The sequence below is a fragment of the Drosophila mojavensis genome, unplaced genomic scaffold (assembly GCF_018153725.1).
Source record: "Drosophila mojavensis isolate 15081-1352.22 unplaced genomic scaffold, ASM1815372v1 contig_136, whole genome shotgun sequence".
In the NCBI taxonomy this organism is placed as follows: Eukaryota; Metazoa; Arthropoda; class Insecta; order Diptera; family Drosophilidae; genus Drosophila; species Drosophila mojavensis.
Genome location: NW_025318667.1, coordinates 2,537,527 through 2,564,622, shown reverse-complemented (window position 1 = coordinate 2,564,622; position 27,096 = coordinate 2,537,527). Strand labels below are relative to the sequence as shown.

The 27,096-nt window shown below is 42.0% G+C and overlaps 3 protein-coding genes across 7 annotated transcripts; 2 read left to right on the top strand and 1 right to left on the bottom strand.

Moving 5' to 3' along the window:
* Nucleotides 1–7,606, top strand: LOC6585518 (UDP-xylose and UDP-N-acetylglucosamine transporter). 4 transcript variants are annotated; one of them, XM_032732729.2, is made up of 4 exons: nt 1–352; nt 456–500; nt 731–957; nt 6,761–7,606. In XM_032732729.2, the coding sequence occupies exons 3-4, from the start codon at nt 739–741 to the stop codon at nt 7,589–7,591; spliced, it is 1,050 nt and encodes a 349-aa protein (XP_032588620.1). In that variant the 5' UTR covers nt 1–352; nt 456–500; nt 731–738; the 3' UTR covers nt 7,592–7,606. The 4 variants fall into 4 exon arrangements, with proteins under 4 accessions (XP_032588620.1, XP_032588621.1, XP_015016418.1 ...); XM_032732730.2 differs by lacking the exon at nt 456–500; XM_015160932.2 differs by lacking the exon at nt 6,761–7,606 and having other exon boundaries at nt 2–352; nt 731–2,173.
* A 262-nt stretch (nt 7,607–7,868) lies between these two features.
* Nucleotides 7,869–9,782, bottom strand: LOC6585520 (myosin regulatory light chain sqh). The gene is made up of 3 exons (XM_002011112.4): nt 9,670–9,782; nt 8,250–8,734; nt 7,869–8,165 (listed from the first exon to the last, which is right to left on the bottom strand). The coding sequence occupies exons 2-3, from the start codon at nt 8,667–8,669 to the stop codon at nt 8,061–8,063; spliced, it is 525 nt and encodes a 174-aa protein (XP_002011148.1). The 5' UTR covers nt 8,670–8,734; nt 9,670–9,782; the 3' UTR covers nt 7,869–8,060.
* Nucleotides 9,783–10,353: 571 nt separating this feature from the next.
* LOC6585522 (probable serine/threonine-protein kinase nek3) lies at nt 10,354–27,096 on the top strand. Of its 2 annotated transcripts, XM_015160933.3 has the most exons (6): nt 10,354–11,856; nt 11,971–12,240; nt 24,519–24,728; nt 24,796–24,878; nt 24,949–25,064; nt 26,183–27,096. In XM_015160933.3, exons 1-6 carry the CDS (start codon nt 11,378–11,380, stop codon nt 26,435–26,437), a joined length of 1,413 nt encoding a protein of 470 aa, XP_015016419.1. In that variant the 5' UTR covers nt 10,354–11,377; the 3' UTR covers nt 26,438–27,096. The 2 variants fall into 2 exon arrangements, with proteins under 2 accessions (XP_015016419.1, XP_002011150.2); XM_002011114.3 differs by lacking the exons at nt 10,354–11,856; nt 11,971–12,240 and adding an exon at nt 22,416–22,441.

Genomic DNA, 27,096 nt, shown 5'->3' with positions numbered 1-27,096 from the left:
TTTAAAAATTCCTATCGATCCAACGATAGCTGCGCGTTTATTTCAGCTGTTCAACAACCAAAACAAAAATAATACCTACAAGCACATTAGGATTAGCATCAACTGTGGCAACGGTCAAAATCAACGCGCAGCGCAAATAGTTAACGTTCAGAAATAAAGGAGAGCAAGTAAATAAGGAGCACGCTAGACAAATTGGCAACACATGCAAACGTATTAATTGTGAAGGTCATTCCATGCAAATGCAGTGACCAAGACAGAGCGAGCGCGAAAACGAGAGAACGGCACGGCAACTAAACGGGAAAGAGAGGGAGAGAAAGAGAGAGAGAGCGAAGAACAATACAACTAACTACAGGTTTGTAATCTGAGCACACGTGCGTGTGTATGCCAATTGTTTGCCTATTAATTCATAAATTTTTACATTTAAACAAAAAACAAAACGCGGCATGACACAACAGAATTGATAGGCTGCCAAGTTTCTAACAACTTCAACTAACCCATCGGTGAGTAGCTGCCCTCCTCGGCGCTCACACACGTGCGTTAGTGTGTGCGTGTGTGTGTCTTTCTAGATCAAGCCGTTTTATCAGCGACATGCCGCCAAACAATAGTTAATGCCGGCAACTGCTGATAAGATTCAGAACAAAGCAGCTCATCATTAGACAACAGTTCTTTAAGCAATCAACCCACTAACCTCTCCCCTCTTAATTGTTCTCTAACTGTTTCGCTTTTACAGCATCCGTCATGGCGCTAAATATGAAGGCTCTGCTGGCCATGATCCTGGTCTTCGTGGGCTGCTGCAGCAACGTCGTCTTCCTGGAGCTGATCATCAAAATCGATCCGGGAGCTGGCAACCTGATCACATTCTCGCAGTTCGTCTTCATCGCGCTCGAGGGTCTGATCTTCACCTCGAAGTTCTTCACGGTCAAACCAAAAATCGCCTTCAAGGATTACGTAATGCTCGTGGTGCTCTTCTTCGGGGCGAACGTGTGCAACAACTATGCGTTCAACTTCAATATACCGATGCCGCTGCACATGATCTTCCGCAGCGGGTCGCTGATGGCCAACATGATCATGGGCATCATATTGCTGAAGAAGCGCTACAACCTGAGGCAGTACAGCTCCGTGGCGATGATCACGGTGGGCATTATTCTGTGCACGCTTGTGTCGAGCGGCGATGTCAAGGACAACACGCATCCCACTCTGAAGGTGGACACCTCCTTCTCGGACTTCTTCTGGTGGAGCGTGGGCATTGCTCTGCTGACGATCGCCCTGCTGGTGACGGCCTACATGGGCATCTACCAGGAGGTGATCTACAAGCGCTACGGCAAGCATCCCAACGAGGCGCTCTTCTACACACACATGCTGCCCCTGCCCGGGTTCCTCATCATGGCCAGCAACATCGCCCAGCACTGGAGCATCGCCGTTAGCTCCGAGGCGGTGGCTGTCGCCCTGCCCGTGCCCGGAGTGAGCTGGACGCTCAGCTTTCCGCTGATGCTCTTCTACCTGCTGTGCAACGTGGTCACCCAGTACATCTGCATCAGCTCCGTCTACGTGCTGACCACGGAGTGCGCCTCCCTCACAGTCACGCTCGTGGTGACGCTGCGCAAGTTCGTCTCGCTCCTCTTCTCCATCATCTACTTCCGCAATCCGTTCACCCTCTCCCACTGGCTTGGCACCATACTCGTCTTTTTTGGCACCGTGCTCTTCGCCAATGTGATCAACCAGCTGAAGGATGCGTACCAGGCGCGCCAGGCCAAGCAGGCCAAGCTGAAGACGGGCTAATCCAGACACGCCCCCCTCTAGCATAGCGCCCACCCCTTCAATTAGAGGCCATTCGTGCATGCCATTGATATTGCTGTCCCGCTCGCATTTGTGTGTTGGCCGCGCTCTTCTTTGATATTTGTATATTAGTTTCAGTTCCCTCGCTTCCGAGTCTATTGTACATATATGTTATATGTTGTATATAGATAGTTAGTTAAGCCGATACCGACTATTCGACACCCTGTAAGCCAAGTCCCCGTCACTCGTGCCCCGCACCACCGTACCCCATATACCCCCGTGCTCATGTGACCTACATGTCCCGCTCTATGTAGAAATTCTGTTTTTTACTCAAAATTATAAAGGTAATTTTAGCAAAATTTTTTAATAATAAATAAAAAAACAAAAATCTACCCAAGATCATTTTGGCTATCTTTCAAGGCTCTATCCTATCTACCTACCTATCTCTATCATTGATTTCTTATCATCGTTCTTCTCTGTATATTGTATCACTCCCACATCTCCCTCCTTCTCATAGCTCCTATCACATCTTATATGATATGCATAGCATAGCTATGCAACTTTATCATATTTTTTCTCAAGCTCAGCTCTCTCTCATATCAGTCCCCCTCTTCGCTTTTCGGCCCGTTCTACCTTCTTGTCACACTCTCTGTTTGTCTTTTTTCAGTCATAATTTATCTCTATGATTCTTTCTCTCCAACTCACTATCTATCTCTCTCTCCGACTCTTCTGTCTCTCTCTCAATTCATCTATCTCATTCAATTTCTTTGATTAAGAATTTCAGCCCCTCATACCTCTCTCTCTCTCTCTCTCTCTCTCTGTCTCTGTCTCTGGTTATCATTCCTTCTTTCCTTTCTTCTAAACATATTAGATAATGTTCTCTCATTCCTGCTCACTTATTTCCCTTCCCATTTTAAGGTTCACTCTCTCCTTTCATATCTGTATTTCTTCCTACCTCTATCTATCTCTTTCCTCTCCTAGCGTTACCATATGGACTTGAGGCGATTCCGGAACGGAAACAGTAGAAACCCGGGACAATTTCTTGTCAGGTCGGGAAACCGGTACATTACCTCCAAAAGCCGAACTTGTCCCGGAATTTGAGGACGGATGGCAGCTCTACTATTGCCCTTCTCGCTGTTTTTAGTTTTTCTCACTGAACCAAATATCACCTCATAAAGTTCACCTTCTAACTTCTCTTTCGTTTCCTACGTTGCTTATGATTCTTCTTCATTCTTCGTTTTCTTAAAAAACAAATAGTTTAGCTTGTCTGTCTTTCTATCGCTCTTGCTATTGTCTATTGTGTTTTTCAACAGCTGTTGAAACATCAATTTTAAGTTTATTAGATCAACCTGAGTAATCAAGCGACTGCTCGACTAGCACATTCCCTGGACTTGAATAGAAGCAATCACATAAATGATAAATATAATATAAATATAATTATTAAAATTATTAACAAAATATTTAATAAATTTAAAATAGATCCATATACCTAGATATATATTAGAGGTATTCTACATGGTATAAAAGAAACGACTGAAACTTTTTGTATTTCGCCCAATATTCAATATACCCTTCCCAGCTGCTCATAATGTGGCCATGCCATGTACAGGCCTCTGGCCTTACTCTCCCGTGGGCCTGCAGATAGTCTAAGTTTTCAGTCTTCAGATTCTTCGAAAGCGCCACAGATGCTAAAATTCTAGCATTACTTGAGCAAGTGCGTTTCAAACCCAAAACAAGGATTATAAAATTTAATAAATTTAATTAATTATATTTGTAAGTGAATAATTTGTATATAAGGAAAAATTTATTATATATGTATATATCATAAAAGAAAGAAATGGAACCAGTGTGCCTGAATGATAGACATACTATCTTCTCCATATACTACTTGAGTAATACGTGCCCGTTAAGCTAGTCTGAATTCTTATAACTTTCATTGATTGCCTTCGCACTTTCAGTCACATAGAGTAAGTACAATATATACCCCTGGAGAATAACTCTTGAGCTGAGGAGAAAAGTCAGTCAGATCAGTTTGGCTTACGATTGCAGAGCTCTGAGTACGTAACTTTCAAGAAACTGAGTGCATTGTGAATCTATTTCAAGTTAAAACTAACACAAATGATGTGTAGGCAATATAAACACAGACGTCAAGAATTCGAGTAGACTCATTAAAGAATTTCATTCATTAACAAAACAAGCTCAGCTTCTACTGAAACCTGATATAAAGATGGCTTTTAGCAAAGGGTGTGACATAAACAACCGAGTTGGATCGGCTATCATTAAATAATAACATGCATAAACATAAGTCCGCAAGTGTAGAAAAAGAACGAAAAGTCAATTTTCAAAAGCCTGGCTTTATGGCAACATATGCCCACTAAAAAACTGTAGAAAAGAGTATATTGACTCTATACAAGTAAGAGGAAAACATAGATCTTGATATATATTATATATGTGCATTATATAAATATTTTTGGAGTAAACCATATATAAATGTATAGTAAGCTAATGATGTATGGTACATGATATCTCCAAGTCAAGCATTGTTAACCTTGACAGGCAAAACAAGTAAGAACGTTGCAGTCGGGCGTTACCGACTGCGGAATACTCATTCACATCCCATCAACAATTTAGTAGTTAAGTTTCGCTCTAATACTGTAGAATATACAGGTTTTTCCGATTTGCCATGCCCCAACCGGGCGTAGATACCTCATTTTCGGTCAGTTTTTACGAGATAACGGTACACTAACTGCAAAGTTTTTTCGATATGCCACGCCCCCAAAGAGGCGTAAAAATTATTTTTTAGGGAATCGATAGACGAGGCTACCAGTAACTCAACTATTCAAATTTGAAGCTTCTAGCTATTATACTTTAGGAGATATAAACTTTTACGGTTTGCCACGCCCCCTGTGGGCGGACATATATCCGACAAAGCTTTTTGGTCTTGGGTGTTCAGCCCAAGTATATATACAAAATTTGAGATCTCTGGCATAATAGTGTCCAAAATATAGCAGAATTCGAAAAATCACTATATCTTCAGGTCCGATTTGCCGCGCCCCTAATGGGCGTAGACATATCATTTTGTCTTTTGGCTTTATAGAATCATAACATTAGCTGACATGCAATTTCAGCACTCTAGGTTTACAACTTTAGGAGATACAGTTTTATCCGATTTGCTACGCCCCCCATGGGCGGAGATATATCCGCCATAGCTCGTGATCTTGGGTGGTCGACGCGGACCTACATACCAAATTTCAGCTTTCTAGCTCTTTAACTAACATGATTTCTGGTATATCGGAAAATGCATTTTCTGATTTGCCACGCCCCTAGTGGGCGGATCGGGAAAATTTTAACACTTTATAAATCGGAAATATACACGAATATGTGTTCCAAATTTCAAGTCTCTAGCTTCAATAGCGCACAAATAGATTGCGTTCATACGGATAGACGGACGGACGGACAGACGGACGGACATTGCACAAAAAGTATAAAAAGAGTAAAAGAGTTCCATTTTCGCTTATGACCGACCCAAATCTATGGAACTATGTAAACATCGCATTAGATCTGCATATCTCACCTATCTTATAAAGCTTATCTATGGCTCACCTATCTATATAGGCTTTTCCGAAATCCACGTTGGAAAAAGTACTTGTGCTCACATTATATAGTTCGACAAGTTGTTTATAAGACATCTAAGAACTATACGGCAGATTGCTCTGAAAAGTCTATATATATATTATTTTATCTGATTCATCAAACATTACGATAGTTGCTTCTTCTTTTTTTATGTTGAATGATAAATTGTTTCGGTCTTCATACCCATTCACGAAACGGAAATGAGTATATTGGGTTTGTGCAATGTTTCTCTTGCTGTCCGTCCGCCGTACTCGAATATACCCTCGAATTATAAAAGTGTAAAAATTTTCCCGATCCGCCTCTACATTTTCACAAAAACATTATACCTTGATTTCCCATTTTTAATGGGGTCAGCGTATAAAAATAGAGAAACTATTACACTGACCCGCAACGATAAGAATATGCAAGAGACGAGCGCTGAGCCTTGCAAGCTCAACGATAGGATAAGAATAGCTAATGGAAACTCAGCGGTACGATAAGAATATGCAACAGACCAATTCAGAACCTTACGAACTCAGCACTAGGCACACTGGATTTAAGGGATGAATGCATATGCATGAGTCAAGGTATAAATACCTGGACTCGAACATATAACGATCCATACGAAGCTAAACACCATCATAGTGAAGTGCATTCGTTCACCTGCAGTTTAGGAGCTAAGAGCTTCAAATTTGGTTAGTTGAGCTACTGGGAACCTCCTCGATCGATGACCTAGAATCAATTGTCGTGGCAATTTTTACAGTTACGTGGCCAAAATCTTCTACCGTTTCAGAGCTCGGAACTCAAAAAAGTAAACTAAATTGCGGTTGGCATCCTCTATTAATTTGCATTAAAAAGATATAATATATATATATATATATATATATATATATACATATACCGATTGAGGGCGTTGCAAATCGATTAACGAATAATGAGTATTTTGCAGTCGGCAACACCCGACTGCAACGCTCTTGCTTTTTGTTTTTGTTTTTTTTTTTTTGTAGTTTGTTGAGAGATCTTGAGAGGTAGTAAATTGATAAAGTCCTAAAACATTTTTACAATTAATTCACAGACCTTAGAAATTGAAGAAGTGTTAAAATGTTTCGTGTCTAACTAGATATTATTTTCTTTAGTTGCTTAAGACTTGAACATGGCGATCAATATAAAGGCCCTGCTGGCTACGATCTTCGTCTTCGTGGGCTGCTGCAGCAACGTCGTCTTCCTGGAGCTGATCATCAAAATCGATCCGGGCGCTGGCAACCTGATCACATTCTCGCAGTTCCTCTTCATCGCGCTCGAGGGTCTGATCTTCACCTCGAAGTTCTTCACGGTGCGGCCGAAGATCGGGCTGCGCGACTATGTGAAGCTGGTGGTGCTCTTCTTCGGGGCGAACGTGTGCAACAACTATGCGTTCAACTTCAATATACCGATGCCGCTGCACATGATCTTCCGCAGCGGGTCGCTGATGGCCAACATGATCATGGGCATCATATTGCTGAAGAAGCGCTACAACCTGAGGCAGTACAGCTCCGTGGCGATGATCACGGTGGGCATTATTCTGTGCACGCTTGTGTCGAGCGGCGATGTCAAGGACAACACGCATCCCACTCTGAAGGTGGACACCTCCTTCTCGGACTTCTTCTGGTGGAGCGTGGGCATTGCTCTGCTGACGATCGCCCTGCTGGTGACGGCCTACATGGGCATCTACCAGGAGGTGATCTACAAGCGCTACGGCAAGCATCCCAACGAGGCGCTCTTCTACACACACATGCTGCCCCTGCCCGGGTTCCTCATCATGGCCAGCAACATCGCCCAGCACTGGAGCATCGCCGTTAGCTCCGAGGCGGTGGCTGTCGCCATGCCCGTGCCCGGGGTGAGCTGGACGCTCAGCTTTCCGCTGATGCTCTTCTACCTGCTGTGCAACGTGGTCACCCAGTACATCTGCATCAGCTCCGTCTACGTGCTGACCACGGAGTGCGCCTCCCTCACAGTCACGCTCGTGGTGACGCTGCGCAAGTTCGTCTCGCTCCTCTTCTCCATCATCTACTTCCGCAATCCGTTCACCCTCTCCCACTGGCTGGGCACCATACTCGTCTTTTTTGGCACCGTGCTCTTCGCCGACGTGCTCAACCAGCTGTGGGCGGCCTACCAGCTGCGCCGCAAGGCGGAGCCGCAAGCCGTCGAGTACAGTCGCATATGAGGCTAAGGACTAGGCTAGGCAAAGACATTTGACAATTAAAACGATTCAGTTAGGATATGAAAACAAATTGTTTTTTTTTTTTTTTTTAATGGGACTCACTCAGCAAATAGTACGTGTATGTGTGTGTGTGTGTGAGTTTGTATATGTATGTATATCTTTAAATATATATATATGAGTTAATACTTATGGAAATCGGAAAAATCGTGTTATCAGTTCACACATTCGCTATAAATCGCACATAAATGTTAAAATGTAAATTTCAAAAGAACAGAACAGGTAAAAAAAAAATAGAATATATAATATATGAACATAAAGGTTATCATATAGTTGCTTTTAAGCCATATAAAATACACGATTCGTAGACAGCTGGACATGAAGTCGGAATATATATACGCGCAAATATCTACAGATATATGGGCATATATATTGCAGCCGATTAACGGTTGGCAAACAATCAAGTACAATTAGCCTATTGCTCATCCTTGTCCTTGGCACCGTGCTTCAGGATGCGCGTGAATTCCAGATAGTCGAATAGGCCATTCTTGATGGGAGCTTCCCGGTACATCTCGTCCACCTGCACAGAGAGAGAGAGAGAGAGAGAGAGGGAGAGATTATGGATTATATATCCAGTATATAGTTTTTCCCTTGATAAACTCACATCCTCATCTGTGAAACGATCGCCCATTGTGGTGAGCAGCTCGCGCAGTCGATCCTCTGGCAGCACGCCCATGTTCTCCTCGTCGAAGCAGCCGAAGGCATTCTTGATCACATCCTCGGGATCGGTGCCCTGCAGGCGCTCGCCGAAGAGCGTCAGGAACATGGTGAAGTTGATGGGGCCGGGCGCCTCGTTCATCATGGCATCCAGATATTCGTCGGTGGGATTTTTGCCCAGCGATGCGAGCATATCGTGCAGATCCTCCTTCTCCACGAAGCCATCGCGATTCTGATCGATCATATTGAAGGCCTCCTTGAACTCGGCGATCTGTGCCTGATCGAACATGGCGAACACATTCGATGTGGCGCGTTGGGCGCGCTTCTTTGTCGTTGCACGACGTCCGGCGGTCTTGCGGGAGGACATCTTCTAGCTGTGTGTGAGTGCGAGCGTGCGTGTGTGTGTGTGAATTGGTGATGTGTGAGTGTTAGCTAGAAGATATACAGAATACAAATATTAGCTGCAATCGATTCAGTTTATGTCTATATATAGCCAAAGCGTCGCGGCTGCGGCGCTAGTGCCAAAGCCGAACCAAACTGTGTCAACAGCAAAAATTATTGAAAACTACTTGATGATCGACTGTTGCATACGCTGTAAACAGCAGAATGTAATTCTAAGCGTACTGCATTTATTATTACTTCTTTTTATATTAATTAATATTATTATTTACAAATATTACATATGATGTGCACAACAAATGCAAGCAATATACCCCTGCTCAACGTGTATACAGGGTATAGAAAACAGATACGCACACACACACTGTCACACACCAACACGTATGAGCGAGTTATGTGTGTGAGTCATGCAACCAAAATGGCAAAAATGACAACGTCAACGGCTGACTCCCAACTGTGTTTGTGTGTGTGTGAGTCGCCATATGTGTCTATGTATGTGTGCTTATCAATGCGGTGTCATTTGCTTTCAATGAATAACAAGAAGCATACACACACACACACACATACGCACACAGCAGCTCAGCCTCGCTTAATTGAAAGCCCATAAAAGGAATAAAAACAGCGCGACTTTTGTGCATGAGTGTGTTTGTGTGTGTTTTATTTACACAGACAGCTGCGTGCTGCAAGAGCTGCCGCGCCCCATTTTGCAGCCCAACAAATGGTCTGCTTTAACGAATTCCACGTAAAACACTTACAAAGCGCAAAACTGTGCTGCTTCTTCTTTGTATTATTTTGTTGTTTTCTTTTATATAGGGCTTCGACGCTGACTCATACACACACAAACTCGCACAAATACAAGCACACATGTTAACAGCAGAGCTCTGTGAAGCTGTATTGCGCCAACGGCTTTGTACTGATTGCGTTTCTTATTTTCATTTCTTTTTTAAATAAATACATTTATAACTTACCAGTTGCCGGAACGTACGTGCGTCTTGTTTTTAATACTTGTAATTAAACTGTTGCCGCTGCAGCTTATTTGTTGTGTTGTTCGCTGTTTGCACAGATGACAAATGCTTATGATATCGATATGGACGATAGCTTTTATATTCGATACGTAAAATGCACAGCTAGGCCAAGTGCTGCTTCTGGTAGTATATTAGTATTTTTTCGTTTGGTATTTAATCGTTAATAAAATTAAGGAGAAAAACAAACAGTTAGTACGCACAAGCTCATTTTAGATCAGTTTTGAAAGAAACTATTAAGTCCGAGTTAATTTTTTCCCTTTCTGGCAGATTTCATAAATATATTTATTTTACGATTGCTCAAAATATCAGCCATTATATGCCAATGATGATATCGATATACATTTTATTTAAATACCGCTGCTTCAAAACCCGACATTTTTAAAAAGCTAAAATAATTTCCATTGGTTGACCTATATCCAAATCTAAGTTCATAAAATAAGAAATAAATATTAAATTAACTTGACCCACATATTTAATTGGCAATCCGCATTGCCAACTTCACCTCTATGTGGACACACTTGTTTAAAGTGGTTTGGCTTAAAGTGTGACCAGGTGCCCTCTAGTCATAAAATGCCACACATTAACTACTTGCCAATTGTGCGGGTTACCTGTCCAGCCGAGTTCAGCCACACTGACGACAGTGGCTGAAATTCGAAGCGCAGCAAATACACACGGCGACGCAAGAAGGGCCAAAATAAACAGCAACAGCAACAGGGGCAGTCGACAAAACGGATTTATTAAATGCACATGCATATTTATTTATAAACTTGTTAGCGTACGCAAACGTGTTATAAATGCGCTTCCGCTGCAGTCGGAACACCGCCGCATCTTCTCGTCCGTGTTAAGTGTGCCCAAGTGCAATTATCGAGCGCAGTCGCCTGCCGCCTCCTTCGTTTGTTTTTGTTGTTGCTGTTGTTGTTTGCATTTGTTGTTTTTGGGTGCTAATATTTTGTGTGTCTGTGTGTGCGTGTGTTTCTGCCAGTTGGAAATTCTATTCAATTCTGTTGCGGAAATTAAGTCGTGTATCGCCGTGTCTCTGTGTCTCTGTGCATGTGTTCGTGTGTGTGAAAGAAAAAGGTGAAACAAAAAAAGGCGCAGTTGCGGCTGCCGCCGCTGGTTGCCGTCGCCGCAGCCGCAGAACCGCGCACCGTAGCATTCGTATGCAAGAATTGTCGTTGTCGTCATTATTATTGAGCGTCGGCGTCAACGTCGCCGCTGCCGCCGCCGCGTCCGGTTTAAATTCAATCAAGCGGCAAGCGAAATAAAGCAAACGATAAATTAAATAAAACATTGCCAACGTCGCATTGTTGTTATTACTATTGTTGCTGTTGTTGTTATTACGCTGTTGTTCTACTGCTTCTTTTTCGTACTCCTCCGCTGCGCTGTTGTTATTGCCCATTGAACGAAGCTTTTTACCGCCCAACTACCTCGCCCGCCTGGCGCGCCGTTAGCTTAACGAAACTCGTGCGAGTGCATTCAACTCACGCACGAGCACCGAGCACCGAGCAACAACAACATTAACATTTACAGCTACAACAACAAGAACAGCAGTCAAAATGCTGCAGTCTCTGCTGTGAATTAGCATACAGAACTGAACGAAACTTTTGTTAAGCTTAAGCCGACTGCGCCGCCGCCGCCGCCGCTAACCGCAATGCTTGCTAACGTGCCGTCAACGTCGAGTGCTGTCTCTGCCTCTGCTGTTGCCTCCGCCGCCGCCACAGCCGCTGTCACAGCAGATAGCTGTGATGAGCGCACACGTCTGCTGGGCAGCGCATCGACGCCAACGCCGCCGCCGCTGTCGCTGTCGCCGTCGCCACCAAAAACGTTGACGCTGCCGCTGGTCCATGCAGCGACGCATCCGTCCCGCAGCAGCAGCAGCAACAGCAACAACAACAATCACAGCGGCAGCAATAGCAACAACAACGACAACGATCTGGAGGCCAGCAACAACAATTACAACAACAACGACAACAATCGCAGCGACGTGGACGACCTGTCCGAGGAGACGGCCACCACGGCCGGCGCGGCCGACTCGAGCGATCAAAGTGATAAATTCAACCGCCCGCCCACCCACAATCAGAAAAAGCCCAAGCTCAGCAAGCTGGGCACCAAAAGCGTTGGACTCAAACGGTGCGTGCCCCGAAGAGCTTTTTCCAGAACCTCCAATAAGCAAACATACGGAGAATTAATTTCCTATATTCATTCTATCTCTTTCTTTCTTTCTTTTTTTTCGATCCCTTGCAGCGTGTCGTTCGGCTCTTCGAAAGGCTCCATGGTTGAGACTTTGGTGTTTGAGACGCCGACGCCGCTCTCTGAGCACGTGGAGCCGAGCTTTGGTTTCGATGCGGCCGACGCCGCTGCTGCGGCCGCTGCCGGCGCTGCTGCTGGTCAGCCGCTGCTGGCAGCAACTGCAACAGCGGCGACGCATTTACCGCTAATCGGCAGCAATTACGCCACCTACGGTGACTATGCAAAACTGAATATGGACGACAGCGGCATCGAGGTGCAGGAAGAGTGAGTAGAAAACAAAACAGAATAATAAGAATTATGAAGAAGAAGAAGAAGAAGAACACGATATACATAGATATATGTATGCGTATAAAGAGAGCACTAAGTACGCAATTAGTGCAAGAGAAATGCGGATCGCCAGTGCAATGACTGCGCGTGACGTCACAGCTTTTTCTCCACACTGATGGGAATCTTAACGTAGTAGATAAAAGATGAAAGAGACTTTTATGAAACGCTTCGGAACGGTGTTTAATTAGCCATGAGCTGATGATGGGAACCAAAATCTAGACTAGGCTGGAAATGAGTTGAGTGTAAAGCGAAACGGAAATGAAGACTCGATGTGTGCAGGAGTTGGTAGTCTCGTTAAGATGACAGAATTATCAGCTTCACGGTAGTTGTGGGAACTTGACGAAACTGGAAAATGAATGCTCAATCGACGATTAGGTGGCACAGGAAGAAGGATATGATCCGTGCAAAAGTTGATAGTTTCATTAAGTGCAGAGAGATTGTCGTATGCAAAGTGCACAGAGCGGAAACTTGCCTCACGCGCTCATCTCTTGCACAGCAGCTGAACAAAAAGTTAATGAACCCATTTTGTATGCAGTTCGCTTTGTACAATGCGCTTTTTCCATATGAATACAAAAGAACGTGCTCTTTTGTTTAATGGATTTGCTCTAAATTGGGATTCTACTTTTATGGGGCATTAAAAGACAAAAGATCATGAGAGGTACTTGGTATTTTTATTTATTTAGTCTTTTTTTTGTAGGCAACTTTCGCTTGAAAGTAAGCTACAGTTAAGCCTAAATCCAAGCCACACACACACACACACACACACATGCACTCAGTCCAATTGGCATGCATTGAACTCTGTATGAAAAACAAACAACCCCCCGCCAAAAAACAAAAGAGAGAAACAGATAAAAACCTAAAACTTTTTTTAAATCGATAATTACGCTGGAAGTTTAAAAGAAGCAAATGAACTACATCTGATAAGACACACACACACACGCACAAACACACACACACATGCACATACACAGGATGCGCCGCTCTGTTTACTTAAGCCGCTCTCTTCATCCGCTCTCTCTCTCGCTCTTTCACATGCGGCTACCCATGCCCAATTTGATGTACCACCACCAACAACTCCAATTGGAGTTTATCCAACTGTTTTTTGCTCTGCGCCGGCGCTGCAGTTGCGCGTTCTCAGCAGTAGCAGCAGCCGTTGAATACCGTTAAACTGCGCTGCTGTCGTATTCATTGCTTACATAATGTCGTGCTATATGGGTATGTGTGTGTTTGTATGTGTGTGTGTGTGCATTTTAAAGCATGATGTAGGTCAACTTCATTTGGTGGTTGTTGACCCACATCTTTATTTTTGGGCTCTGTTTAGGTGCCTGACTGTCTGTGTGCGCGCGTGTGTGCGTGTGTGTGTGTGTGCGTGTTTGTGTGTGACTTTTGTCTATTAACTGCGGCACACCCACACAACGCCTTTTATAATTAAAGCTCGCCCCATGTTAAGCTGTTTATCGATAACTGGAATCGCCCACGCATTGTTATTGTTATTTAAAATTTTTGGATCATTGCGTGTGGCCTCATCGATAGTCCGTCATTGTCCGGAATTGTCGATAGCACAGCGCTTGGCGTTGCCAGAGTTCGCACTTATTTTTGTGACCTTTCCCGCTTGACTCGCTCTCTCTCCATCTCTCTCTTTCTCACTCCCCACCTGTCTCTCTCTCACGCTGCGTGCGTGTGAGCTTTTATTTGCCGGTTCGTGCGCTTCAAGCGCGACCGCGTGATGTCATCGAGCGCCACTTGCTACATGGAAACATTCTTTAGCTGGCGAACTACCGAACTACGGCTACTTAATTTCAATGGAACCGTTAACTTCTTGAAGTGCTAGAACTGAAATACCCTGTATAAGTTGACAGAGTGATCGTTGGCTTGTGCTGGAATGGTGAGAGGGGGAAGGAAGTGAAGAGGCAGAGATCAAGGGTTAAAAGGAAAGAGAGGTAACGATAGATAGAGAAAGAACGATATGGATAGATAAAGAGAGAGAATGAGGACGAAAGACACTAAAGACAGATATGAAGGGAGAAAGAGAAATATTGATAAATATAGAATGATAGATAGATGGGGAGATAGATGGAGGAGGAGAGAGTAAACTAAATAGGAAGACAAGTTGGGAAGGTCAGATAAACTGGAGTATAGATGGATAGATATAGACATAGAGGTAGATATATAGATGAGATTGATTACAGATATATGATTAAAATGTCAGATAGACAGAGAGGGTGAGATCGTGGTAGAGACATAATAAAATGGAAATAGAAATATATGATAAACAGAATTAATGAAAGAGTAGATTGAGAAAAGTAAACAAAACGAGAAAAATAAGCAAATGTATTCGAAGATTCGTAAAGTCAGATCAAGATCTATTTAATAACTCCGTCTTCTTCTATGCGTTACATCATGGCTAACAGAATGGATGTACGCACATCATCGAAGGGTATAGAGCAAACGAAGCATAAGAATAGACAACACCATTTGCTGTTATTATTGATTATGTTTATGAGATCGAAGATTGAAGACTGAGAATGAGAATGAGAATGTGAATGTGAGAATAGGAATGTGAATGAGAATGAGATGGAGATGAAATAAAAATGGGCTGTGCTTGAGGTGAGGTGAGCTGGTGTGGCTGCGGGCATTAGCACAGTTGGCCCGGATGCTGGGCCGACTGACCCCTGCCAGTGCCCACCATCCCACCTCTCCCATCCCCTCTACTGTTGTTTTTTCTTTATCTTGATCTGGCAGCACTTGCCTTGGTAATTTTCAAGTGAATGTCTTGAAATTCGAGCACCTTGCGCATGTGAGAGTGAGTGTGTGTGTCTGTGTGTGTGTGTGTGTGTGTGTGTGTGTGTGTGTGAATCTACGTACAAGCTTTGGCTATTGTGAAAGTACATCTGCATCCGTGTCTGAGTGTGTGTGTGTGTGCGTGAGCTGTCAGTCCGTCGATTGATTTTCCGGTGACCCATACACTTGCCAAGCACGCTAGCAGGAAGAGGAGGCGGGAGAAGAAGAGACGGCAGCAAAAAGTCAGCCATTGTCACATTTTGTGTGTGTAATGTTAACGGTAATTGTGCCGCTGGTCAGTCGCTCAGTCAGTCAGCCCTATTACCTACATACACACACACGCACGCTGTACGTGCGCTCTGAATAGTTTTTGTGGCGGCGTCGACAACAATAGAAGCACACACACACACACACAATGTTCCCAATTGTCAGCATCAGCGCGTCCGTCCGTCTGGCAACCCTGTTTATTAACTGTCAAGCACAGCCGAAATAATAAAAAAAAAAAATTGAAGAATATATGAAAAACAAAAAAGACGCGCGCTGCTGCGCCCGTTGCGATACACGTGCCTGTGTCCGTGTGTGGTGCCCCCACCGCCACCTCCTACCCACCCATCTGGCACCCCTGGCTTGGCACGATTTCCATTTATCAGTCAGCTTCCCCAATGGCTCTCCAGATTACCTTTTATATAGTTACGTGTTTATGTTTCTTATATTATTTTTATTTTCGTTCACATTGTGTATAACATCAGCAGCAGCAGCGGTGGCGGCGGCAGAGAGCGTCAGCAGAGGGAACAGCAGAGCGCGAGAGCGTAAAAGAGAGCGCTCTCTTGCGTTGCGGCAATCGTGCTCTCTTCACATTGCTTTGCATTTTTGTGAGTGCGCAAAAAGAAGAACAAAAACAACAACGGGGAAAAAAGTGATGTCATGTTTGTTGGTTTAGCAGCGTTGCCAGATGTGTGGCACGTTGGCGTTATTGTTTGTTTGTTTGTTTTTGTTATTATTACAATGTGCGTTTATGTTGTTGTTGTTGTTCATCTTATTGCGCATCTGCAAAAACAACAATAGCAACAACAACGCAAAAACTATAAACGGGAAATTGGCGCAGTTCGGTTTGGTTCTATTGTTGTTGCCGTAAAACAGCTGCCAAATCTCCGAAATTGCCGCCTTTTTGTTTCTGTTTGTTTTTGTTTGGCCAAAAGATTATTGCGCGCATTTCCCAATTGGATTTTCTTTTGTTTACGTTAACTGCGTAGCAGCCAAAAATTATTGAAAAATGTACAGCAACTATTTAAAGATCAAAATGAATTTATTTTTGTTTGAATATAACATTTTGAACTAAAAATTAAAAACAAAAAATTAGAACACATTCGAAAATAGTTTCCGGAGCTATTTACTAATTTGCCGAATCATATCATTTTCATTTTTATTACTCAATATTTTGTTTCTTATTGAAACTATATTTACTAAGCTGTGTTTTGTTTTTAAAATACATCGCAGTTAATTTCCAGTTGGAATAGGTAAATTCTTTGTTAGGTGGCAACCTTAGCGCATGAACTTCACAGTTGGAGAGCGCGCGCAGTGGCTCTCTCGCGCACTCTCTTAGTTAGTGCGGCTCAGCAACGCGCGCTCCTGCAAACATTTGTGTTCGTATGTGTGTGCGTGTGTGTTTGACTATGTGTGTGTGTGTATTGTATCTTTTACTTTTTAGCAGCAAGCTTGCAAGTTAGCTAGGCAAACGCAGCGACAACGCCAAACAGCCAACAACAAACGAGAATTACGTGCGGGGCGCTCGTTCGCTCATTGCTTGGAATTCGCCGTATTCTTCTGCCACTCGTTGTTATTGTAAATTTTTCAATCCTATTTTGTTACTTATTTTTTGTTGTTTTTTTGCTGTTGTTTATGTGTGTGTGTTTACTTGATTGAATTTGTATTGTCAAATCGTGTTCCGCGTTTGGTGAGTTGCCTTCAACAAACAACCCCAGCAGCCGAGCGCGAAACGGTCGAGAGAGAGAGAGAGTCGAGCAAAGGGCATAGACAGCCAACACTGTTCGGACGGACAGACGGTGGTTCGGTTCGCAAAAGTAAAACGCGCGTAGAATCGCTGGAAGAGGAAGCAGCAGCAGAACGTTGAAAACACATAGCAGCAGCATAAGAAGAGGAAGCAGCAATAGCAGCAGCAGCTGCCGAAAGTCAAGTTGTCAAGTGCGTGAATAAGTTGTTAACAAATTAAATGCCAGCTAAATGCAAAGTGACAGCAACTAAAAGTACAAGAAAAAACGAAACGACACGAAAAACAACAATTGCAAAAGTCAATCGTGCGTGCCAAAAAGGGACACATAAACACACAAACACGCATGCACACCTACACAGCTAGGCAGCAGTCAGTGCAAGTGGTTGGTGTATTAGTAAGAGAGTGTGTGAGAGAGAGCGAGAGAGCGTGAGTGGGGGAGAGAGAGTTGCTGTTTGCAGTCACAACACCCACCGCCGCAGTGTTGGTAAATGCAAGCCTTTTTCTTTTACAAAACACAATTGAAATGCCATGGCAAAATAAATATAGAAAAGCAAAATAAGTAATAAAACAATGTGAAAGTAATTTACGCCATTGTTATACAGTGTAACTCGCCCCATGCCCACACACACACACACTCACCCAAACACATACATTCATGCTGTTACGCTTAGCCAGTTGCTGTTGTTGTCCATGGTGGGATGCGCACAGTGAGTTCATCGCAAAAAATAATACACACTAGCGCCCCCTTCAGTTCTCCTCGCTCCTCGCTCAACAGCAGGCAACGTTTGCCCGCCAACGCCACTTCACCACCCCATTTGCCACTCCCCACGCTCACATACACTCTCTCACTTGCGCGCTCTCGCACACTGTAGCGCAGCTCTGCTAATGCTCTGTGAACGCAATTAAAATACACTGGCCCGACTAGCGCATATTAGTGTGTACGTATGTGCGTATGTGCGTGTGTGTGTGTGTGCTGCTGCCTTTAAAAGTGTGCGTTAAAATATAGTGCCTTGTTTGTACATAAATTAGACATAGCTTTAAGTTTGGACGGTGTTCGTGCCCATTGCGGTGTTGTTATTTCTATATATACACATATGTATATATATATATACATATATATTTATGTACATGTTTGTCTGCTTATAATATAAATTCTATAATATGGCCATGTGATCGCATCTCTGTGTGCTTTGTGTTTTACAAATTTTTGTTGAAAATAAAATGCCGACAGCGGCCGCAGTTGCCGTCGACGTCGAAGCATCGCAGCAATAGCAGCAGCAGCAGCAGGTACGGGCGCCGCAATGCAGCGCTGCTTTAATAGCATGCAATACAGTAAAACAAACAAGTATTTTGTTTTTATTTCCAAATGGCATGCAAATAAATTGCTGCTGCTGGCGCTGCTGCTGTTTGACGTCAAGTGCAAAAATGTTCAATTAACATTTCGTTCAACTGTTAATTTCATTTTCCTTTTTTCATTTTTTTTTTTTTTTTTAAACGTTACGCGCGGGTGGGGCTCAGTCACTGACATAAATCTAACACACACACACACACATCTCTGTACATTTGTATGTGGCACAGTAATTTGTTAAATTAATTTACGCTGCTCTCAATGCTCAATGCCTGCGTGCCTGCGTATGCGTATGCATGTGTGTGTGTGTGTGTGCTGTGACGTCGTCCCAGAACTAATTGAAAGCTCTGCCGCTGCTCTGCTGCGCGGCGCTGCTTTGCCGCCTCAACTTGATGCGCTCATCGCTGTGCAAGAACTAAACGACAACAACAACAGCCGAACGCATCTGGAAAGGGGAAGAAGTAGTAGAGGAGAAGCGCGAAGATGAGCAGCGGCGCTCAAGTTCGCTGCATTTGCTTTCCAACACCTTGCACTTAGTCGCTGCTATCTCACTCTAACTCACACGCGCACTCCCACTCGCTAAAGCAACAAGTTTTTAGTTTTTATTTCCCCTTTGCTTAGGTATGCCTGTTGTTGTTGTTGTTGTTGCCTTTTAATCTAAAGGAAGTTTATGATGAGCAGACAGCCCACTAACGTGTGCTCCCTCCTCCCCCAACTCCTCCCCAACGCCCTCCCTTTTTGTCTTGCTCGAACAGCAGCTGGCACTTGAAAAATGAGGAAAAAAAACAAAAAACAAAAAAAACTTGTTTTTCGTTGCTTGTAACTTTGCTTGTTCCTTTTGTCGTGCTGCTTGTTACAGTTGTTGTTGCTGTACTTGTTATACCCTGAACCCATTGAAAATGGGAAATCAGGGTATAATGGTTTTGTGAAAAGTATGTAACAGGCAGAAGGAATCATCGCAGACCCCATAAAGTATATATATTCTTGATCAGGACGACGAGCTGAGTCGATATAGCCCTGTCCGTCTGTCCGTCCGTCCGTCCGTCCGTCCCTCCGTCCGTCCGTCCGTCCGTCCGTATGAGCAAAAGGATCTCAGAAGATATAAGAGCTAGAGAGCTGAAATTTGGCATGCATACTCGTGTATACCATAGGCAGTACGAGTTTGCTTTATTTTTTCGATAACTCATCCGATAACTTTTTTATCGAGAATAATCGAAAAATCGACTTGGTTTTTTCAGCCTAGTTTGAACACTTTTAAACCTAGAGACTTCAAATTTGCGTTGTATATAGAGTTAATGGACACAAAGATTTTGTAATTTACAGATTTTGGATACCACGCCCCCTTCGCCCCCAATTTGTAAAAAACGCATTTAAAGTACTAGAGACTTGTGCTTTGAAATGTACACACATATTCACCATATGCTTACACTCTGAAAGTTTCATTAAGATCGTATGTCTACAAAACAAATTATTCAACAAATAAATTCTCATTATATTGCCCACACTGCAGCGCAGCCCAAGCGCAGTCGCTGCTAACTGCGCAGTTAGCAGAGCGCAGGCTTATGCGTGCGTGTGAATGCATGTGTATGTATGTGTGCATAAAAGAAGTGCAGAATGATTAGAATATCAGCTTAGAGGGTTCAGGGTATCTCCTAGTCGAGCAGTCTCGACTGGAGCCTTCTTACTTGTTTTTGCTGCTGTTGTTGTTGTCGCATTCGCATATCAATTTCGGCACATGACGTAAGCTTCACATGTTCAATGAGCCGCCAACAACAACAACAACAACAAGAACATTAGTTCGTACGTTGAATTTATGAAGTGTATTTGAAAAGTAAACAGATAAAACAACTTGGCGCTGGTTGATGAAATCGTTTTAGATTCAATTCGCTTCGATTTCCATTCCCATTCGTTGGGCTACAGTCTTCAGCAATGATTGCTATGACGTATACCCTGTAATTAATATAAATGGTCTATAAATAAATGTTGCGCTAAAGTAGAAGCTATTCCAATTGATAAGGATTGAAGTGAGTCTGAGAGTTTAGTGTCATGGAGCACTAGAAATACCCTGTAGTTGCCTAAATGTATATGGGAAAGAGGAGTGTTTCGCATTGCTGAGGAGTTGATATAAATATTAATGTGTTCCGTTATCTATTTTCAACTAGAATGTCATATAGAGCATACCCTGTAATATACTATTTTGCAGGATATTTGTAGACCAAAAGTGTCTGCAATTAATGTTAACTTATTTTCGCATAAAAAATTATACAGAATACTAGAAATACCCATTAATTTTGCCTTCGTCTAATACCCTGTAACTTATATATAACAGCAAGAGCTGCAAATCATCTTGCACCGTTATCAGACGTACATATGTATGGACATGATTTCTAATCAGTGTTTATATTCTGGGTGCTGACTTAAAATTGCTTCAATTGACTCATTCAACTAGATGTTAACAAAAAAAAAAAATTGTATATATATATATATATATATATATATATATATATATATATATATATATATATATATATATTATATTAGATTTAAATGACTAGAAAATAGTTAAGATGAATGAATTTTATGTATAAACTGAAGCTGATACCCTGTAAATAGGTGTTATGGCTGACCTTGTATTATATAGAAGAATTCCAATCTATTTCTATATATTATAGAACATTTACCGGCTCTATAAATAACCTCTACTTATCACAACCTCACAGTGTGAATTATCATGCGTAGACAGCTTATAGAATGATTCCTAATCTCTAAGAGTCCAAACACATTCTCGACTCGCTTTGGAAAACAACAAAATGTGCAGAGAAATCGAGGCAAAGCTTCTATCGAGCAGATATATAGCAAGATATATGCCTCGGATATAAGAGAATTATTCTTGGCCAAGTCTTGAGTGTAGGGTAACTGATAGTCTAGCATGCTGTCTAGATCTCTAACCTTCAACTGCGTAACTTGTTTGGAAACAACTGGTGAGCTTCTTTTCGATGAACAAAAGGCTAAAGTGACTGAGCAAAAACTCAGAAAGAAACAGTAGACGAAGAAGAAGCTGATGGACAGCGGCGCACACAAAGAACTCCAAAACGTAGAACGTAGCTGGTTGATCGTAGATCTTAGATCACATCTGGCCAAAAAACCAGCCCGCAACAGCGTTAAATAGAGCTAAGAATATTGCTTTGCGGCTCGTTTCGGGTTTCCTGGAACACCACAAGAAACATAAACGAAACGAACTGAAGAAACTAAAGAGAGAAGTAGAAGAAGCTAAACGGCTAAAAATAGAAACGACAACTTTAGAAAGCAAATCAAACAAAGCTTCTTGGGAATTTTTTACGACTTGAACTAGTTGCGAATTATTGTGATAAAATGGGGCGACGCTTCGCTCGGTGGGAGCGCAGCTAATTTGCATGCATGTAACGGGGGTTCGCTTGACTTTAATGGGTCTCTCGTACCATTATGCAACTGCATACATATAGGGTATACATATGTGGCAAAGGGGCGACGCCTTTGTCTCAGCTGAGTTATGAGTCATAAGTTAGCTTGTTTATTGTCCCTTCGGCTCTACCCTTTGCCGTTGTTGCTCTTTAAAGTTGCTTTTTCTCGAAATGAGGTCACATATCAATTAGTTGTAGTCGCGCCGTTGTGCTGGCAGGGCAGCGAGCTCTGATATCATTCAATAATACCTTCGATAATACGTTTACAACTAATAGAATTCATTAGCTGAATGCAAAGTTCTTGTTCGCTTTCAATGTCAAGTCAGAGGCAGTCGCCGCGAAACTTGTCAGATCTACGTCAATTTCGATTCCCAGTCCAAATACTCAATATCAAACAGTATAACAGATTGCAAATGCAGATATATATTTTTTAAATTTTGTATAAACAAAAGTCTAGAATCGTGAATCACTGGCCTTAGAGTAAATATAAAAGAGAATCATTTGTTTATATTTTTCTAGTTTCATAATTAACTCAAGTGTATACTCTATGAATTCCGGGTAAATATATTCACAATAGAGAACATGTCATATACAGCTTTCAGTTTTTTATCATCCCATATCATATGTCACTACTTTATTAGCCGCAATCTATTTATCACTTCTGCGTCTCATCTCTCATTACTCTGTCGTCGTATCTCCCATATTCTATTTGATGTCGTCTATCTGCCTTGTCTGTGCGCTATATTTTATCTTTTCTTTCATCTATCTTCTATCGTCAAACCTTTATGCTCCATCTTTCATCGTCAATCCTCTATCTTCTCTGTCCTATTATCCTCTATCATATATTCACTATTCTCTTTTGTCTACTCTCTTTTATCTGCATCATCTATTCACTATCCTCTATACTCTTCTCTTCGATTTCATCTACCTCTCTATCTTATCTCAGTATTTTCTAGCCCCGACCATCTATCTTCTATCATCTGCATTTCTCCATTTTCTCCCTTTTATTCGCCATCCACTATCCTCTATTTAATAGCATCTATTCTATATTCTCCAACCACTCGCTATCTGTCTTCTATTGCCCTTCTTTAATCCGCCTACCTCTGTCGCTCTTACCTTTTCCCCACTCATATTCCATCTTCTATCATATTTCATCTTAGATCATCCATCACTCATCTAACTTCAATCTTCGATCATCTCTAACAGTTTCTACTACAATTTCCAACTGATTTTTGGGTGTGCGCCCTTAGCGTTGTGTTTTGGGTATATAAAAACTTGTATGATCTACTACGTTGGGCATATTTCGATGCCAAGAGCAACACCTTTTAAACAAGTTGTAATTCGCAACTGGTTTAGGCTGAGACTTGCCTTAAATTAACTTTTAAGAGTTGGTTAACCTCGAAGCTGTCGTTTGTGGCGCGAAGTCACGTTCGAGTCGCGACGTAATTCAATGAAATAGTGAAATAATGAAACACATTTAGATACCCTAGGGATTGCCATGTTTCCTGGAAAGGTAGTTCAGGGTCAACGACACTTTCTCCCTCTCTCTCTCTCTCACTTATGTGTATATTCCTGCCTCTTTTCAAGACGATTGCGACAATTTGTGGCACGCGCTTAAATAGTAAAACTAGTTGAAGCTGTCGCTGGGTTTTGCTTTTATTTGTTTCTATTTTCAAGAGCTTGTCGAGATTTTGCGGTCTTGCCATGTCAATTTCCATTTGTGGATGAAATTCAATTGGAAAAAATTTAATTGAAAAGTTCAAATCGCTGACGCGATGCGTTGCGACACAAATTGGCAAATGACTTAATTCAATTGACATTGAATTTAATTGGTGGGCAGTCGGCAACAGAATTTATGCGACAGCCCAACCGACTAAAGTATATATTATTTCGATTTCTAACTTGTAATACTTGTCGCGATTCGAATAGCGTCAGAGTTAGTCAAGTGCTGGCAGAGCTATTCGAAACTGAGCAGATGAGTTGATTGTGAGTCGATTAGATCATAAAATAGTTGATATTAGATTACAAAAATAATACATCAGGGTACGAATCAGGCTACGATAATATGAATATAAATGAGGATGAATATGATAATGATATTGATATAATGTTAATGATAATGACAATAATAATACGATAAGAAAGATAACAACAATGATAATGATAATGATAATGATAATGATGATGATGGTGATGATGATAATGATAATAATAATAGCTTTGACAATGACATTGTCAATATTAATACTTTTAATGATAATAATAGTAATAATGACAATGGCAATGACAATGAAATGTATAGGGAAAATAATAATGATAATGACAATGACAAAGATAAAGAAATAAAGGAAATTTGACGACTCTAATAATGATAGTAATGCTGACAATGCCAATGATAATGACAATGACAAGCCAAAATAATGCTGATGACATTCACAATGAGATTGACATGGGTAATGACAATATTAATGAGTCTGACAGTGACTATGATAATGACAGTGCCAAAAATAATAATAATAATCACATTGCAAGCGAATCTCACTGACAATTATATTATATATTAATAGTAATAATAATAATAATAATATTTAATAATAATCTAATTCTTTGTCTCACTTCTTCTCGCCAATTGCAGATCGGAGCGTTCGATAGTGCGCGTTTCAATTTACCAAAGCAGTCAACCGCAACAGATTTGTCCGCCAGCCGAGTATACATTAACGAGTTTTTCAGATAATTTAGATAATACGTTTAGTAGCTACAATTGTAACATAGACTTTACGCAAATTGCGGCGGCAACGATGCAGCCAACCGTTGGCCTGGGACCAGCCTATGATAGACAGCAGAGGTGCTTAACCAATCTCAGTTATGTTTGTACATTTTGCAACACTATTTTAATCAACACTATCTTCTAGCACTGATTCCGGTTGGGATAATCCGTTTCGTCCGGGCGGCGATTTATCCAGAGAGGCTGATGAAATTGTTAGCATGATACGTGGTAAGACCTGCATTTGTGCCCTTCTCTGCAATTCTCACTTTAGCTAATATACCCACTTTTCCCACCACAGGCGGCAAGCCCATCACGCCCACAGAGGATCGTACAATAGGCAACGGCAACGCACAGCATGGCGACGACAACTGTAATGGCGCTACTGCAACAGGCGAGACAGTTACCAAAACAAATGTAAGCGAAAGCAAAGGAATTTGACTAGAGAGAGAGAGGGAGAGAGCTACAGAGGAAGACAGAGAGCTAGTGAGAGGAGGAGCTACATTAAGGAAAAGAGAGCAGGAACTACGGAGAGAGAGACAGAGAAAGACTGAATATATATAGGAAGAGAAGGGCTAAAGACAGCAGGAGCTACAGAGAAGCAGAAGGATGAGAGTTGCTGATGCATACAGACAAAGAGAGTTGAGAGTAGGAGCCACAGAGAGAGAGAGGAAGAGATTGCAGCAGATGCAGAGAAAGAGATAGAGAGAGAGAAAGGGTGATATAGATCTAGTGAAGCTTAGATTCCCTACATACTTAAAATATCTGAAATAGATTCATAGATTCGTATTTCGATTCGTTTTGAAAAGTTTAAATAGGTTTACAATGAATCGCTCAATATTTCTTGAGCTGCCCTAATTTATTCCATTTCTAAATGTATCATAACACTGTCGAGCCTATATAGAGGTTACGAGTATTGACAGTAAATATGAAATCAGTCTCGGTATTTGCATTTGTTGCAAGACTATATTTAAGTATGGTGTAACTGTGAAGCAGATAAAGATCTTACAATTGCTTTTAGGTAAATAAAGATGTAGTCCGATATGAAAAAGATAAATAAATACATGTCCATATATGTATGTATATAGATAGACACTTCTGTGAGGGCCTTAAGTCTCTTGTATTGCTGTGCTAAATTTGAGCTCAACTGAATCTGAGTGGAGTGAATAAGCCCATGAGATGAAGTGTTGGAGTTCATCATAGTAAAATAGAATATTGGATGTCTAAATTACAATTATTATTCGATTTTATACCATATAGCAAAAGCTGTAACTTTACTCTCCATGAATTATTTGTGGGAACAATATGTCATTCTCTAAGGAGAGGCAGCAGTATAAGAACTAGACTCACTAGAAATTTAAGTACCCATCTCAGACTTGTCTTCCTCTCTCTGTGTCTCTATCTGAAGATTAGAATGTTCTCTCTACTCCTCCCTCTCTCTCTTTCCCAAAGAGAAACTCTTGGGAATGAATTCAATTCGTTGCTGTATCCTCGCTATGTTTACTAATCTTGTCTCTTTTCCAATTGCCTTGCAGCTCTCGCAGAATCAAGCGACAGCACAAAACGGTACAAATTCCCATGGCGGCAAGGTGGTCGGCTCGACTGGAGTGGGTGGAGCAGGCGGCAATGGGGTGGCAAGCGGAGCGGTAGCTGGCAAGGGGGATAGCAATAATGGCGTCACTTCACTGGCTCAAGTCTCAAAGCAGGTGGTGCCGGGACCAACTTCGGCTAGTCACGTGGTCATCGACGAGAAGAAGAACAAGAAAAAGGGATGCTGTGTGGTGCAATAATCAACGAGAAACGAGGAACAGCAAACAGCGAGCGAAAGCAGAAAGAGAAGCAAAACAAGAAACAGAAACACCCACGCAGACACAGAGACGAAACGCCGGAGATAGACAGAGAGACAGAGAAAGAGAGAGAGAGAGTTGGAGCCCAGCTTGGACATATGGGCATAAGGGGGATACTAGGGATACTGTATGGGGCGTATCATATTTAATGTTAATGTTAAATGCTAATTTTTTGAAGGGGGGAAAAGTAAAACGAAGCTGTTGATATTTTGAATGCTGCTGCATGGAGAAATTTGCTTTGCTTCTACATCAAACACACACACACACAAGTCAAAGCAAATTCAAACGTATAGAAATAATAAATAGCAGAACAGTAAACGAAACACACACCCACACAAACACATAAAATACCTTAAACAAATCGAAATGAGACGAAAGCTCTCTTACCAGAATGAACAGAAATGAACAGAACTTAACAGAACCAAGAACAGAATGTAATGTAAATGGCAATGTTAGCAGTTGCAGCAGCGCGAGCGACAACTGTTAGCAACTGTTGCTGTCTCACTCATACACACTCAATGCCCGCTATAGCTGTTGCAGTCTAAGCCACGTGCAGTTGCAGCTTAAATTTAATTTAAAAAATAAATAAAATGAAACAACTA

Bases quoted from the DNA above. Each gene is read 5' to 3' on its own strand.
- LOC6585518 (XM_032732730.2), top strand. From the start codon at position 739: ATGGCGCTAAATATGAAGGCTCTGCTGGCCATGATCCTGGTCTTCGTG. The intron at 958-6,760 runs GTGGTGCTCTTC...TATGTGAAGCTG, and splicing joins TCAAGGATTACGTAATGCTC to GTGGTGCTCTTCTTCGGGGC.
- LOC6585520 (XM_002011112.4), bottom strand. From the start codon at position 8,669: ATGTCCTCCCGCAAGACCGCCGGACGTCGTGCAACGACAAAGAAGCGC. The intron at 8,166-8,249 runs GTGAGTTTATCA...CTCTCTGTGCAG, and splicing joins ATCGTTTCACAGATGAGGAT to GTGGACGAGATGTACCGGGA.
- LOC6585522 (XM_015160933.3), top strand. From the start codon at position 11,378: ATGCTTGCTAACGTGCCGTCAACGTCGAGTGCTGTCTCTGCCTCTGCT. The intron at 12,241-24,518 runs GTGAGTAGAAAA...CGCCAATTGCAG, and splicing joins GGCATCGAGGTGCAGGAAGA to ATCGGAGCGTTCGATAGTGC. The intron at 24,879-24,948 runs GTAAGACCTGCA...TTCCCACCACAG, and splicing joins AATTGTTAGCATGATACGTG to GCGGCAAGCCCATCACGCCC.